This window comes from Bactrocera neohumeralis, chromosome 3, assembly GCF_024586455.1.
Source record: "Bactrocera neohumeralis isolate Rockhampton chromosome 3, APGP_CSIRO_Bneo_wtdbg2-racon-allhic-juicebox.fasta_v2, whole genome shotgun sequence".
Classification (NCBI taxonomy): domain Eukaryota; kingdom Metazoa; phylum Arthropoda; class Insecta; order Diptera; family Tephritidae; genus Bactrocera; species Bactrocera neohumeralis.
In genome coordinates this window covers 755,535-772,077 of record NC_065920.1, presented here as the reverse complement: position 1 = coordinate 772,077, position 16,543 = coordinate 755,535, and the positions used below count along the sequence as shown (strand labels likewise).

At 38.1% G+C, this 16,543-nt stretch overlaps 1 protein-coding gene and 1 long non-coding RNA gene across 3 annotated transcripts in view; one reads left to right on the top strand and one right to left on the bottom strand.

The window, feature by feature from the left end:
• The window catches only part of LOC126752367 (uncharacterized), a 196,534-nt gene that overhangs the window by 60,438 nt on the left and 119,553 nt on the right, over window positions 1–16,543 (top strand). The gene's annotated exons all lie outside the window — the stretch shown is intronic.
• Window positions 1–16,543, bottom strand: part of LOC126752349 (uncharacterized) — a 46,521-nt gene that overhangs the window by 5,230 nt on the left and 24,748 nt on the right. Inside the window, exon 3 of the mRNA XM_050463073.1 lies at window positions 4,720–4,773. Coding sequence (XP_050319030.1) covers window positions 4,720–4,773 — 54 coding nt within the window. The remainder of the gene's footprint in view (window positions 1–4,719; window positions 4,774–16,543) is intronic.

Here is a 16,543-nt window from a genome sequence, read left to right as displayed (position 1 = left end):
TCACAGATAATTGACCGCAGAGTCGGCTGTAAAAAAGTTACATACGTACAGACATATGTATATGCACGCATGAAGGTCCATGCAGTCAGTAATCGGCTATAAATTTAAAATCTTTCAAAACCGCGCTGCTAATTTTTAGTTGTTGTTCGGCTATTCGTTCTTAATTTCCTATATTTGTTGCAGGGTTGCTTCTAACCCTTCTAATGCCACCAAAGCAAACAATACTCTATACAAGTTGCGTCCAATCACCTTCTCTATTTCCAGGCAAAAAGTGTCCTTTGTCCCCCGCTTTAAAGGGATCAAAGCTATCTGTTAATTAAATCTATTGGTGGGTTGGGTCAGAGTTGACATCAATCATAACTTGTTAATTATTGCTGGTTGACGTTAACCCTTATTTGTAGTTCTAATTCGTCACAAAATAAAAAGCTTACGAGCAGACGCCGTGCAAAGTCACGTGAAAGCCGAAGAAGGCAAGGCAAAAAACGCGCTAAACGCTGATTTACCCACACACATGCACGGAAATAATTTACTGGATCAGCGTAAAAACACAACTATTCATTCGCCTAACGCGCGTATAAATACACGCATACCAACATACATACATACAAACGAGTACATGGAGCATAAAATCAATTATTTGCGAGTTTAATCAATCATGCCGGAAGTTATAGAGATTCTGCTAAAAAACGCTTGTCACGATTTCACATCAAAGTCTCTGCTTGACATGACACACAAAACCATTTAACTGCGTTTAAGGATTTCCAAAAATGAGGAAATTCAGTTTTTTATTTTCGAAAATTATGAATACATTTGGAAATTCGAGTAATGCAGGCCGCTTGGGTATGAGTAGAATATGACGAAGTGACAAAGCATTTCTGCTATCGAGCAGATGTTGATGAATAGACAATTGTTCTCGGCTCGGGCTAGCGTCTAGCCAGGCCTAGTACGCATACACACACTTATGAACATATGTACATATATGTGCTCACATATCGATTGGTTATTTGTTGTGATCCACTTTAATTATTGTACGAAATTGGACGCAAACATTATGGAGACCCTCAAATCGTTCGACTTCATATATTATTTATGCATATCCCATAGTTAAATGTGTGTACCTTTGCATCAGTTCCATTCTTAACTGCGACTACGCGAATGATTTCATGTAAATGTAGGTCTAAGTGAAGATTTCACATATGTTTGCATATAACTCTTGAGGCAAACCAATCTTGCTTCATTGTAACGCGCCCTAGATATGTCATTGCTTTAAGAAAATTTACAACTTTTTACTCTGCAATGTGCTTTGCATGCTTCTTTCGCTGCAAGTGCTAGGTTAAGGATTTCAGAATGACGCTTGAGAAAAAATTTACAGTGCCAAAGTAGTAGATTGTCGCAAATATTCCTCTTCTTAAAAGATAATAGAAAAACTTCCACATTTTGACAAGTCACGATCTGACCCTGTCCGTTTGGCCACCGTAAGCAAACTTTGGTAAGACTATTCCTTCATATAGTATATATATAAATCACTACAATCAAATTTGTTCAAAATATGCAAGTGGTAATTAAGGCCGAATATTTATAATCCGTGTTTCTTTATACTTCAAAATCCTGAACATCGTTGCCAAAAACTCATAAGGAATTTCAGAGGAATTCAAGACAAATCAAGCTTTTTCGGCTTGCTACCTAATACTAGCCATTTAGTTGAAATCTTCATTATATACAAATACTTACATACTTACATATGTATGTGTGTATGTATGCATGTAGGCAAATTTTAACACCTTCCATGTGAAGATTTTGAGCGCGCGCGCCAATTAGAACCATACAATGTAATAACCCAATTTCAATAAATCCCATATCATTTTTTAAAGTATGATTATGAGTACAACAACAACAACTAAGAAGAGCAACGTCAACAAACCACTTTGGCACGCGCCACTCTCCAATAAAACCTCAATTAATTTCACGCAACTCCCAATACCGTTGGCTTTTATAATGGTAAACACCGTCATTACAACACCCTTTAATTTGTCCATAAATCGCCGGAGCGCATACGCATTTGAGTATTCACGCCGTCATAAAAACGTACATTCATTTGTGTATGTGTGTGTGTGTGTTGCCCATTAATATTCACACTATAATTTGAATAAATGCTTTATTAGGTGTGTATGCGTGTGTGTGTGTGTGATAAGCAAATAAACGCACCTAAGTGTGGAGTGTAGAAGGTAGGAAGCAACAGCAACAGCAAGAGCAGCAATAAAAAGTGACGAGCACTCGAGTAAAAAGCGCGAAAGGGTGCATTAATGAGCAGCGATTGGCCTCGGCGGCGGAGCACAGGGTGCGCAACAGTTGCTTTGTCTACGCTCGCGTACCCCCGGCATGTTTTGCATAACGGCAAAGGGTTCGCTGCCACTTTTTATTGGACTCAGTGATTCCGCCAATGATCTGCTTATATGCATATCCGCATCTCGCGGTGACTCTTGTTGATTGTGCGAATAAAAAGCGAGCAAATGACAACCCTTTTTGTTGTTGATCTTTGGATATTTAAATGCTTGTTCATTTGCATGCATGTGTGTGTGTGTGTGTGTTCGATTACTAACGAGAACCTTTTAACAATGCGTGAATGCCCCGCGAAGTAGGCTACAATGGATGGTAAATGTTTTGTTTTTGTTGTTGCTGAGCGAATAGGTGGTGCAATACGATTAAAATAGCGTTTAATTTTAATTGCCACCGCTGTCACTACATTTGCATGGGTGCCCTCATTTGTTTGCGCCCAAAGGTCAGACGGCGACAAATTTACATAACCTTAAAACCTCAGACAAAGTGTGCGTCATCATTGCAACATTCGGCAATTTGTACTGTGTGTTGCACCTAATGAGATGGATGAATTGAAGTCTGGTTAGGGGTTAGTTTAGAGTGCTGGACAAACATACAAATGCACACACACATGTACACATGCAGATATATAGTACATATGCATGAATATGGTAGAAAATACATGCACCCGTGGAACGTGGAAATCACTTCGTGCGTTGCAAAAGCGAAATTCTGCCAGTTGTGGGATGATATCGGTTTTACATATAAGCGTACACACACACACACCCATATATACACTTAATAAAACTGCGGCGTAAATAAAAAAATTATTGAAAATATGTAAACATCCATATGTTTAAAATAACTCACAAGGTTACATACGTACGAGTATTGTGTGAGTGAAAATCTATGATTTCAATATCCTGTTTGTCAGGAGACAGCTCGTTCCACTGCTGGGATGCCGCCGCGGCGTCCCCTAAATGCCTTGCACTCTGCCGTATGTGTGTTTGGTTTTGCTCTATGTTCGTCGTTTGGCGGACAGAGTGTGATGACCATTGCTGCCGAGGTGTCACAGGGTTGCTTTGGAATTTTAATTTCGCCGAATTATGGTCATTGTACTATTGTTGAAACTGTTATTTGAACTATTGAAATGTAATGTATGTAAGTATGTGATATTGCATTGTTGTGCCACTTTGGACCACGGTTTTTGTTCTTAGTTGTGACAAATTGTCATTGTGCATGCCAGCGGCCCGAGCACTGCATCTGTGTGAATGAGGGTTGCAGCGAGGGGTCAAGTTTGGTGCGAAAGGCAACTTTGTATATAAATAAGAGTTCGTACTCGTATGTGCTGTTGTTGTTGTTGGCCGTGATAGTCAAATTTTCAGTTAGATGTCCGATATGACATTATTTGGACATGTGCAAAGGGGCGTCGAAAATATCGGCATCGTGATTGCCGCAAATTTTATTGCTTGCATTTCAATGAAGATGAAGAAGAAGCAGAGTTGCAAAATCACGCATAAAATTTATCGAGCAATTGAGAATATTAGGCATTGTTAAACAGTTTTCATTAATCGAATATGGAAATCAATTATCTTTTCTCTTTTTTGCGTTCATATTATTAGAAGCTTGTTTACTAAGTTTGCTTAATTACGAAAATTTTTAAACATATAAGTCCCTTATTTCAATAATGAACGCATTTTTTCGTGCTCGAATAAAAAGCGGATTTCAGTGCTGAGTTTGCTCGTGCCTGGCTCCAGGTCAGAGCGAGCAGCGGTTTAAATTTGCCCGCACTCACCGTTATGTATGTGTATGATTACGAGTTTACAGCCCAACATTTAGAATAGAGCTAATGCAATAAGGATATTGACACGAGCCGGAGTTATGCCCTTGCATCCTTTTCAAAACTCAAAAGAAAGAGAACAAATTCAAAATTGCGCACACGACACACGCGTAGCGAATTTCTCCTCTACCGCCCCTGAGCAGTTGCCGCATACAGTAACTCTAATAAACTTCTCACTTGAAGTCGGTAATAAATTTCTGTATTCACGTGCTCCGCGTACGTGTCTCTATGAGCAAATGGGCGAGAAGCAAGGGACGCCGCCGCATTTGTCGCACATTCTAAATACTAGAAGTATTGCCATAATGTTGCGGGTACTCAGGGGCCTTGTATCCCTCTGCGTGTGTGTGTGTGTGGATGTGATAAAATTAGCGAATGGAGGATTGATGGAAGGAACATGCATGTTGAAAGAATTGAGGTAACGGATTAAAGTTTCGAGGCAGGCACGCGCCCATATACATAACAGTATACAAATATGCATGTGCATCTTATATAGTACATACATATGTAGATAGCTATTAAAATATTTAGTTGCATATAAAGGAGTTGACCAGCTTGGTACTTACCGGCTGCTGAGCGAAGTGGTGACGGCGAGTATCGCATGTGTCCATTGAATGGATCTGTGGAAGAGATAAAAATAAACATCAATAATATGGAAATGCATGTATATGTATATATACATATATGGACATATGCAGCGATATAAGTGTATTCGTGCTATATCTTATTTATTTCCTATCAAAAGTTCCAATCAACGGGCAAAAGGTTAAGTGGTCCACTGTCCAAGACTTCCAAGAGTTCCAATTCAAATGTTCTTCGCAAATTATTGATTATCCTTATTTCCCTCTTCATTAAAGGCCAGCAGCAGCGGAGTGCATTGGATGTTCAATGCCCTTTCGACCACGGCTCGTTGTCCATCGTCCGCCGTGCAAATATCCTAAGTAAATAAACGCTGTCCAAGTCTGCAGATGTGTCTCGGCAAATGTGAATGCGAATTGAGTTGGAAACAAATCTTTGTGGGGGTGTAGTTGAGGCCATTCTGTTAATATTGTTGTTGTTGGTGGTGGTGATTGTTATGGTGACGATGGTGGTGGTGGTGGTGGCGTTGATGCTGTTTGCGTTCTTCACTCATGTTGATGACCTCTTGGCCGCTTGCCATCACACTGTTGTTGTGCTCACTGCTATTTCGGCGAGTTTACGACAATTTCGCCCATTCGAAACTACGGAACTTAATGCAAATGGCACGTCTTCTTAACTTGTCAATTTGAATGTTGCATGCAATGTTTTTATACATTTGTTTCGCTACTTTCGTTTCGTAGGGGGGCAAGGGAGGAGTGTTGGACAAACTTCTTACTCTGTTTTTTTGTGGTACACTTGGTTTTGTTTTTGCTTTAAATGGGCATAAAATGTCCATTAGTACGAGTATTTCGTTAGTTTTATGGGGTGAATTTGGCATGCGTGTGCACATGTACAGACCTACATACATATATACATACCTTATGCTGGCAGATATGCACCACATGCATAATGCAATCACACCCACCAAAAAAGCAAATTGAATGCAAATATCAGCAAAAGTTTTGCGAAGTAAAGTGAGTGAAACCCCCTAGTCAGGTCCAGAAAATAGAGTGCTATAGCTGTTATGATATAGGGCAGTCTTGAAGTGTCAAAATATCTGCATGGCTTTAATGAAGAGCATCTAATTTCGAGAAACATGCTAGATTTAATCTGACTAAGCCCCGAAATTCATCATACATCATTCGAATTTAAGAGATTTTGAATAAAGTGCCACGTGTAAACATGCGTTGCGCTTATGTAAAAGTAAGAAACGTTTAACTAAATACTTTGCTAGACAGCAAAGTTTTTTGAGTGGAGTTTTGAAAACTCCTTCTTTATGACTTAACTATTTCAAACCCATTTATTTAACCCTTTCTTGAGTAACTTAGTTAAAAGTACTTAATCAATTTTACACGCTAAGGGTATTATGAATTGTTTGGCTAAGTATGAAGTAGACTTATAGTATACTCAGAAAATAGAATTTTTGATAAGTTAAATCTGAAGCCAATTTTGAAAAAGTCTGCTTTTCTTAAGGGGCTATACCAGTGTGACACTTTCAAAAAAAATTTTATTTTTTTTTGCTTTTTCGATAGTTTTTATATTCAAAAATATCCTGTGAAATCGGCGAGGTCGTATCTTAAATAGTTTTTGAATGGCAGCGTTCTAAATAGCGACCGCTCAGAGGTCCAAACATATACTTACATATAAGTGAAACTTTAAACGCGTTTTTCTCGAAACGACATTTTTCAAAATTGCTGACATGATAACTCAACGAGAAGTTGACCGATCGACTTCAAATTAAAACTGGATATAGTTGAATACATTTGCTATACAATAGACTACGATCTTTTTGATTAGTTGAAAATTGTCAATTTGGCATTAAAAAACGACCATTTTTTCGTAAAAAACGATTTTTTTTTTCAAAATTAGGCCATTTTCTTAATTTTTGATATTTTTCAAAGATCGTAGTTCATTGTATAAAAAATATATTTAAGTTTAATAAACATTTTGAATTTTTTTGTTTCAGCTACTCAATCGACCGGAATCATGCCAGCAGTTGAGGCATTTTTTTTTCGGCACTTCCGCAGACAGCACATAACTCCGTTATTTTTCAATATTTTTGTAAAACAAAAATTTTTTAATATAGCTAAAAATATACTTTATTACGTCCACAGAACGTCGAAACATTCAATCTAGTACTTTATTTTAAAAAAATTCACGAAAATCGCCTAATTTTTCATGCGTCACACTGGTATAGCCCCTTAACACGTTCGCGGACGCAAAAAATTTTAGGGAGCTGCAAAAATATACAGGCAATTATTTTTGAAACTAGTTGTAATATCCGAAATGTAATTAGATATATATTATAAGAGTAGTCAGAACATCGTATTTTAACCGTTATATACAATGAATGCTATAGCATCCACGACGATATAGATAATATTTTTCAACCAGAATGACGTGAGGAAATTTGTAAATACACGGAGAAAAGATAAAATAATATGAAAGTATCTAATGAACCAATTGGTCATTATTTTAAAATGTGTATTAATTACAAAAACTTAAGATTGTATAAAATTAAATGAATAAAAATTGGCTTTAAAATTTGAATGCTATAGCATTCACGTCATTTTGCATCAGTATGAAAATGAATGCTATAGCATTCACGTCCGCGAACGTGTTAAGCGCCACAAAGAAGTTTAGTTTCTGCAAAATATCTTTTTCGTTCTCAGTTAAGGAGTTTTCCAACATTTGCGTCATTTATGAATATACTAAACACGCATAAATAGAATATGTAAATATGTACGGCACATAAAACCAGATACATACGTACATACATGTCTGTGAGTAGTCGTATCCATAAAGCAGAAAAGAAATTGGTATATGTCAGTGGGCGACGTGCTTACAATTTCATCACCGCCGCATTTAGTTAAATCTCCATTTCCCATTTCCTTTCGCTATGTATGGAGATTGTTACTTCTGCCGCTCGACAGTGACACCTACACGCCTGCCGGTGTGTGCGTGCCTACATGCATGTGTGCCGAATGCCTCTAGGAGTATTCGTATCCTTTATGCATTACTGTCATAAATAACCTCATTTGAGTGCACATTATATTTGCAAATAACAATGAAGAAGCTCTCTAGCTGTGTCCATAGACACTTCTGTTTGAGTGCGTGTGTATGGGCACTGGTGTGATCCAACAAACGCCTGTCCAGTCGGGGCTGCGACAAGTGAACGGGCGCGAGCGGCGAAGGTGTGGAGCATAAGCTGCATTTATCCGCTGAGGCATCTTCTGCATTTGAGCGTGATAAAAAAGAGAGAAGAACATTTTTTTGGCATTTGCTCTTATTTAGCAAAGAGTGGATATTAAATTTATTGCTCCCTGGGGTGTAAACAAAAAAGGACAAAGCCGAGTAGTGGCGGCAATGGTCCATAGTTTGGCAGGGTACCTATATTTTTACGACAATATATGCATACGGGGATAATGTGCACTGTCCATTTCGAAATATAAATATACAGATTACTGTCTCAAAATAAACAAAAACCAAAAAAATAAAAGCCAAAAACGTATGCATAGATGGTAGAAGAAGTAAAAAGCGAAAACAATCTGCCATTTTTTACGTATTTCATTTGGTATTTCGGTTGGTTTATCTATTATCAAGGGAGCGTTGCTTTGCACATTCATATACAGATTACAAGTGGTACAAGGATACGTGCTTACACGCCAATGCACGATTTTCATTCACTATGTATCAGCGCATTGGTATGAACACACACACACACACACACACACACACTTGAACGAATATGTAAAGTTGCTTATTTGCGCTCGATTAAGACGTCGATGGTGTTGTGATGTTAGTGCATGTTATTGTTGTTGTTGTTGCTCGCGTTGAATGACACACATACAGTAGTAGCGCTTTCGAATATTCATTCCTTTACTAAAAGTCTTACCACAAAGGAGCAAAATCATCATCGCCTCTTAAATTGTTGACTTTGGCTCAAAACTCGACTAATCTGCATATACATACACGCACATTGTCTGGCACGCCGATGATCTTCTCAAGCGTCTTCGTTTGCGAATTTGTGGAAGCTGTGCCCACTACTTAACGGCAATTACCGACATTTGTATTGTGCGCAGCCTTAGTCGCCGGCGATTATCCTACCTAGCTGACCATTTTCAGTGCGAAACCAACCCGACTCATTTGTGGCACACACATACATAAATATGCTATGTAATGAGCAAATTAATTGTCTTCCTGCGGCAAATGTAAAATCAGCTGGACTCTTCTTTGTGTCTGTTCGCTCATAAAAAGTGCAAGACATGCAAAAGAGGCAATGAAAAAAAAAACAGCAAAGGAAAAACTATATTGAAATTGTGGGAAAGTGTGGTCATGCAAACGTGTTTCTTACAATTCTGTGCGGCATGCAAAGTATCTGGGGTGTGCACCGCACCACATACACTCATACATTAATGACTTGAATTGTGATTCCCTACTTGTTTTCGTTTTGGAGAACAGGTAGACAGAAAAGTGCACATTTTGCAATCGTTCCTCGGAGATCAAAGAATTAGAATGCATTATTTCAATATCTCACAAACACATCTACACTGCACAGACAGTTATTTATGATTAGACGCTCAGTGGGTTGTCTTTTGGTCTTTGGCCATTCGTGCATATCTACTTTTATTACCAATTTCTTGCACATTACATGGGAGAGGCCTCTTTACGGCCGCCCGATACCCCGCCTGTGCATCCTTATTGGAAAGGACAATACAAGACGCACAAATTTTGTTTGTAATAGAAATAATCTATACAATTTTTTGTTAATAGCTTTTTGTTTGTCATGCCCTAAATACATATAATATATACTATATATAACAGTAAAAAATTGTATGGATTATACACGCTTCCTCCTACAAACGATTTTAACAATAGGATTCGCGAATCATTATTTTGGTCTCTTCTATCTATCCAATGGTATTAAAATTGGACTTGTGCATTTCTCACCAAAAAATATTTGTCCCACAAATTTGTACTTTTGTGGTGAGAACGCAACGGATGGACTGCAGAAATTTGGAAAATTATACTACAGATCATGCGACATTTATTTACAATTTTTGCGGAATTTTAAGCAAGTGTTTACTAGACAATTCTATGAGCTAAATTCGTGGCACTCAACAGAATGAGTTTAGCGCAACCAAAAGTCTTCCAAGCCGATTTGTGATTTTATCGTGTAACGGGATCTTTTTTGATTTCTAATTAAGATTTTCTTGGAATCTCTACAGCAGTAACATTTTTATTGTTACGTGAGGCGAAATAATCTACCTATCGAAACCCGATCTTTTACTAGAATTTAATAACTTGATTACATGTTAAGCCTATTTTCTGGATACTGAGTCGCTCCAAAAACTATCGTAACCCAAAGCAAAGTATTCGACCGAGGGAAGTCATACCAAATAGAGTTATCTATGCGGGTAAATATATTTTTGGATCATAAAGCAGACTTTGGAATTGGATCAAAATATGTCTGTAAATGATTTGGGGTATTTGAGGGCTCAGATATAAATTATATAGATACATATTCAATTAGTAATCCTTAGATACATATCTGCTTTTCGAGATTACCACTTTTGCATAGTTCAGGGAAAAAGTCAGTTTGGCCCTACCCAACTTAGGTGCCATCAACTATCTTAATCTTAATATTTTACAATTTTTTTAGTGGCAAATATTCGAATTCATTGTTTATTACTACATACTTTGCTGAAGTTCATCCGCTGGCGGTGTTTCATGATCCTCGGAGCTTCGCGGTGTGAACTCTGTGGGTTCAGTCTTGATAAAAATTCGTTCATTACACAGTTCTGGACTTTGGCTATCCACCAAACGTTGTTGTAACTGCCGTTCATTGTTTGACTGCTCCTCATTGGCTACTGTGGGCGAAGCCGCTGATTGTGCCGCCGCACTCCATAGTGCTTGTTGTTGTATCACCATCATGACTTACAGTTTGTATTATGTGTGTGTGTGTATTTGTGCGGCTGCGAGTGCACTTCAAAATATTTAACAACTTTTTGCACAAATTCACAAATCTTTCACATTCACTTTGTTTATCGGTGAATTAGGGCTCGTCGAGCCTCCCGCTTTTTTTCGTCACTTAATCAAGAAATGTGTTTTGAATTAATGAAAATAATATGTAGTAAATGTCGTTTTGATTTTTCCAAGTGTAGTCGTAACTCGCGATTTATTGTCGTCGGTTGCAAAGGACGAATGCATTTGCCAATCGTTTGGTTATCGCGCAACGAGACCGGCTCTCTTGGATGTATCTTGCTGTGTGCGCATTAGAAATGCAACTGAATCGTAACACAGATGATAGTCGGCCACCGCACCGCACCGTGCAACACATTCGCCGCACTCATTCTTACAAATTTACACGCGTGTGCATATAACGTCATACATATGGAGAAATATATGTATGTATGAATGTGTGTGTGTGCGTGTGTCAGCTACCTTGGCAAGTCGACTTCTTGCAGCCATACAAAAGCATTGAGTCAATTTCCAATTTTGTAAATGTAAATAATAAAAATGTAAAACCGCTCGCCGCGGCAGCGCTCAGAACGTTTGAGCGGCCTCTCGCCTGTGCGTTCGGGGCGAGTGCAATCGTCGCATTTGCAACTGTTCTTCAGGCGTAGTATGCCGCTGCAACTGTGTTCGTGCATTTGCCAATTGTACATATGAGTAGATATGTGTGGATGCGAGCGTGAGTTTGTAGAATCCTAGCACTCAGCCATAAAGTGTTATGCTCTCTATTGCTTGGCATTCGTCCTTTCTCTAGCCACAATGCCGTACTCGACGCGACTCGAGTGGTGAAGGGGCACTACACTCAGTATACACTTCTCCTCATGCCTGCGCTCTCTATCTTGATCTCTCTCTCTGGCGTTTGTCCGCTCAATCTTTGTACCGCTCTCTCCCATATGCATAGCGGAGCTGCAGAGAATAATTCATGCCGAATTACAACCATACAGAGTAGTGTGCATTTGTGTGGAACGTGTTTCATGCTGCTGTGTTGCATCTTTGTGACTGCTCGCCTGCATTCTAATTGGAATTCTTTCGTGCTCCCCTTAAGCTCTCTGCAGCACATATCTATAATACAAGTGTAGTAAGCATAGTGAAGACCATTCATCTGGAGCGATGCAAATAGGCGTGTAAGGAAGTGTGTGTGTGCATCGGTCACTTTTTCTCTTTCGCTCAGCACATTACGATGACGGTCGCGGCATCGCGATTAGCATAAGGAGTATGGCCTCTTTGTGAGCTGACGTTCACACCGTTTATGCCGCTCATGATGGCTTGCAGCGGCCGTTCGAGGGATGCAGGTCGGCGGCGTACGCGTATCCCCAATTGCAGCAGCTTTCATACATTGTGGAAGCAAAGCGGCTCCCCATTTATGGGTGTATGTATATTTGTGCATATATAAACTGATATGTATTTGTGCAAGTATTTACATACGTATGCATGTGTTTGCTCGCATTTATGAGAATGGGTGTGGCTTATGCATAAAGTATCAAAGTAATTGAGTCGTTTTTCATAGCAATAAAACGTAAAATCTGCAGTTGCCAATGCTGTTGTTGTTTTTGTTGTTGCGGTGGCCCTTTCAAGTACGCTGGAGATGCTTAAATAAGTGAAGCTGCTGGACGGCGAGTGCAAAGGTGTTCTTTATTGATTTTCTCAGTTAATTCGACGACATACATACATGCATGCGCTCATACCTACATACATATGTATGTATTTACGTACTTACATATACATATTTGTATATTACCTGGCTAAGTCACTAGGACTTTAGACCTTTTATTGAATGAACTCATTACGCAAATTAAGTTTTCAATTTGTTAGAGGCTCTTTACAGGTATCCAAAAGCATTATTGAAAATGTGGCGCCTTAAAGAAAAGGAGCGCGACCTGGGTGTATACGAAAAGAGCTAGGTTTTGGCTAAGCACCCGCTAATGAGAGGCTTTCCCGAGTAAGCGCTCTGCACTGAAATCTTGTTTTTATTGATGTGTACATATACTACCGAAAGCTTTAGCCTGTAAATATGTTTTGAAGAATGGCTAGTATTTGTAATATGAAACGCTAAGTTATCGAATTGAATTGTGTAAATGCGTCCGAATTGTCAATGAACTGGTCGGCAGAAGGCTTCTTCTTGCTTAACTCACTTAACTTCAGCGCGATCTACAATCGTGCTCGATTCACACATACATACATATGTACAGATAAATAGCAATTATGTGTAAATATTGATTAAAGTGTCATTGCACTTCAATTTGGTAATTGTATCTATTAAACAAGTCATTTACATAAGTACGCTGACCCGTTAGCCAGTACACACACATAACTGTATATGTAAGTCTAATAACATAATCATTGAACATCCTACAATCGTTTAACTGGAACTTAATACTGCGGCAACGTGAGGAGTTCGAATAACGAGTACAAATATGAGCGTGTTGCAACAGCAACAACAAGCATAAGGTCAGGCACCTCTCGTGGTGGCCCTTGAACTGTACCGTCGTGTAATCAAAATTACTTATAAACAGCTAGTCTTAGGTATCTTTCCAATTATATTGGAATCGCTTAATTATAATTGTTTTGTAATATTTGCAGAAGATTTGCCAGATCTGCAGGCGGCTTTGTTCTCTTGCCATAGCACGTATCCGTATTTGGCAGACCTTCTCTAGTCACATTTATTTTACGTCATCTCTGAAGATCACACCAGTTCCCTGCGAGTTTCAACATTGCCCACTATTCAACAGAATAATCAGAATAATATTGGATTGATTAGAAAGCAATATTCAAACATTCCACCAACTGAACGGTGGTCGCACACCCAATGCTCTAGTTACGATGGCCCCCAGAACTCTTACATCCATATCTACCATCTATAGATTGAATTCACATGGTGACAGTCGAGAAGCTTTTCACTTTGTGAATTGGAAAATTAACTAAAAACTACTTTCAAGCGGAATTTGACTTAAATGTGGACACTTTAGATACATACTTATATCTCCGTAACATAGATGTTTATGTGTTTATTTATGTGTGAATATGTACACACATACATATATGTTGCCGAACACATGCTAAGGGAACCCCATTTGTGTACGTTCTGCATGGAGACCTGCCAACTGGCAACCAGAGCTCCCTCATCCAAAATCGCCGAATTTACATTTCCTTTCATGTAGGCAAATTGTTTGTGGCATACTGTCCACCCTCTTGCGATGAATTGAGGTAAATTCATTGAGAAAGTTCACCATTTCGTTGCTGATTAAAGTTGTCACAAAACTCGCTGTGACGGGGCGATTTAGAGGCGAGGGAGCTAAGCAACGTGCAACTTGATTATTGCCAAAAACAGACGCGCGCCAGACAGCATGCATGGCGAAGCACCAACACACAACCACATACTTTGTTTACCTACGCAAATACACACACACGCACATGCATGGAGTACGTTGCCTAAAAGCTTCGGCAGGACAATGCCGAGCAATCGCGTTTCTACGCACGAGATTAGAATTGCATTGACCTGTGGTGAGTGTGAATGTATGTGTGCATGCAGATACATGTGATACATATGTACATACATACATACATATACAAATAAGTGAGCGTGTGCGGCATGTGTGGGTGGTCGTGTTTGTATCGCGTGGAAATTAATCAAGAAAACAAACGAAGTGAACGCAAATGAATGGACACATTCCGAATTTGAGAGCGTAGCGCCAAAAGGGAGATTTTGGCACGGCCTTATGAGTAGAGGGTGCGTACGGAGTCGGAAGATTTACATGAGTACTCGCACAGAGATGAATCAAACTGAAGTGAACTGCAACGAATTTAAATACATGGAAATCATCATAAATACTATTAGGGGAGACGAATTAGAATTGCTAAGCGTGGACTTATGTTACCAATACATAATGTATGTATGTATGCATGTATGTATGTGTACCCTGTAGTAAAATTAACTGACTATGAACTACCTTGCGACTAGTATGGACCGCAGGCCCAACTAGTCAGGTGACTCTCTCTGTCAAGTTGTTGGTATTTTTTCACGGCGCGAGTTGATCGGACAGATTTCGGTTGGAAAAATTCAAAATATGCCAAAAAGTTATCTCATTCAGTTTTATAGCAAAAATAGTACTCAATGCATTGATATATTTGAAAAGTTATTACCTTTGGTTTTTCTGTCAAGTTAATTCTTAGTTCGAAAATCTGGTTGTGAACTAGTTATTACTTTACCAGTTTTATATTGATTTTCGAATTTTTTCATAACGGAAAACTGTAATAGTGCTTTCTGCCTTGTTGGCAATTCAAGGGAATACAGTGTTGGAAAAAATAATAGAAAAAACCGGTTGCATTCGTTATCTCCAAAATAGTTCGTAAGGAAGTAAAGACACATTTATTTAATTTTTGTTTCTTAACATAGATAGGAGTATACTTCATTTTGGAAACTTTAATATTATTTTTTTAACTTTCTGTCAACAAAATAATATAAGATAAATTGTTTGCTTTGGAAAAAATAATGGAAACAAAACACTTAAAACTAAGTAATACCGGATTTTTTTAAATTATCTCATTAAAATATATATTTAGTTAAAATTTATTTTTTAATAATTGTTGGCTTCCCCAAGTTTGACAGTCTTAATGGTGTATTTAGAATCGAAGACAGTATTTCTTACATATATTTTTTCATCACTTCAGAATATATAAATTTTAGTTACATCAGACTGGAGTACGTTATCTCAATTTTGACGGGTCATGTGTTACTTTGCAAAACACAGTAATTTTACAATATTTATTTTTTGGCTTGGAATCGGAACTTTCCTAGCCGAATGTGTCTTCAAATTCTTTTTTAAAAGAGTATTGCATTAATTCAACGATTTTACTTTTTTCTTCGTTTTTAAATTGAATTTTTTTTTTTATAATATTTCATTCTACAGCTTTATGGTAATTGACTAAAAAAGGAGAGCATAATAAAGTATCTCTATGTCATGTCGATTTTAAGTGTAATATAACATTAACAATTTCGTTTTAAGTACAGGAGCGAATGTTGTTTCTAGTATTTTTTGCAGAGTGTATATATGTGTGAAGTATTTGGTATGCGTTTGCGAGTAATTTCTCCATTAAAACCCCGTATTTTTATGCCGAAAGTTTGGACTTTGTTCCTCAGCTTCTGCTAGTATTGAATTCTGAATTATTAGCGCACAAATCTGGGAGCGCAAAGTAAAAGTGATCTAAACGTGTTTACATACGGCCTGTAAATTTTTGTGTGTCATTTTCATGACAAAATAAAGACTTTGTTCAATGAGCATCATCGAAAATTAACTGTTGGAATATTTCTTCAAGTAGTGTTCGACCATAAGAATCGAATGTTTTTATTGTAATACTTTCTCATGTAAACAATTATTTATTTCCTTTCTAGAATTAAACGGCTTCATCGGTTTTTCAAGCAGGCAATCCTTTGCATGAACAATCTCTTAGCGTCGAACCCTGCCCCACACCTGGCGTCATCTCAAGCCGTTAAAGTAGAATTCGCGCGCAAAACATACCCAATAACTAGTATATAATTGCACCCAAGTATGGACAAGTATATACATAAAGTACCAACGTATGTATGTAGAATAAATGCCTCATCATAGTGGTAGTAGTGTGTTCCTTAAAGATTATTAAACATGTGCAATTGTGAAAAGAGTATTTTTGTTGTGAAACCCTTGCGTATTTTTGATTTTACCCGCAAAAACTGGCGAAAACACAGAAAACACTGTTCTATGTTTTGTATGGATAAATACA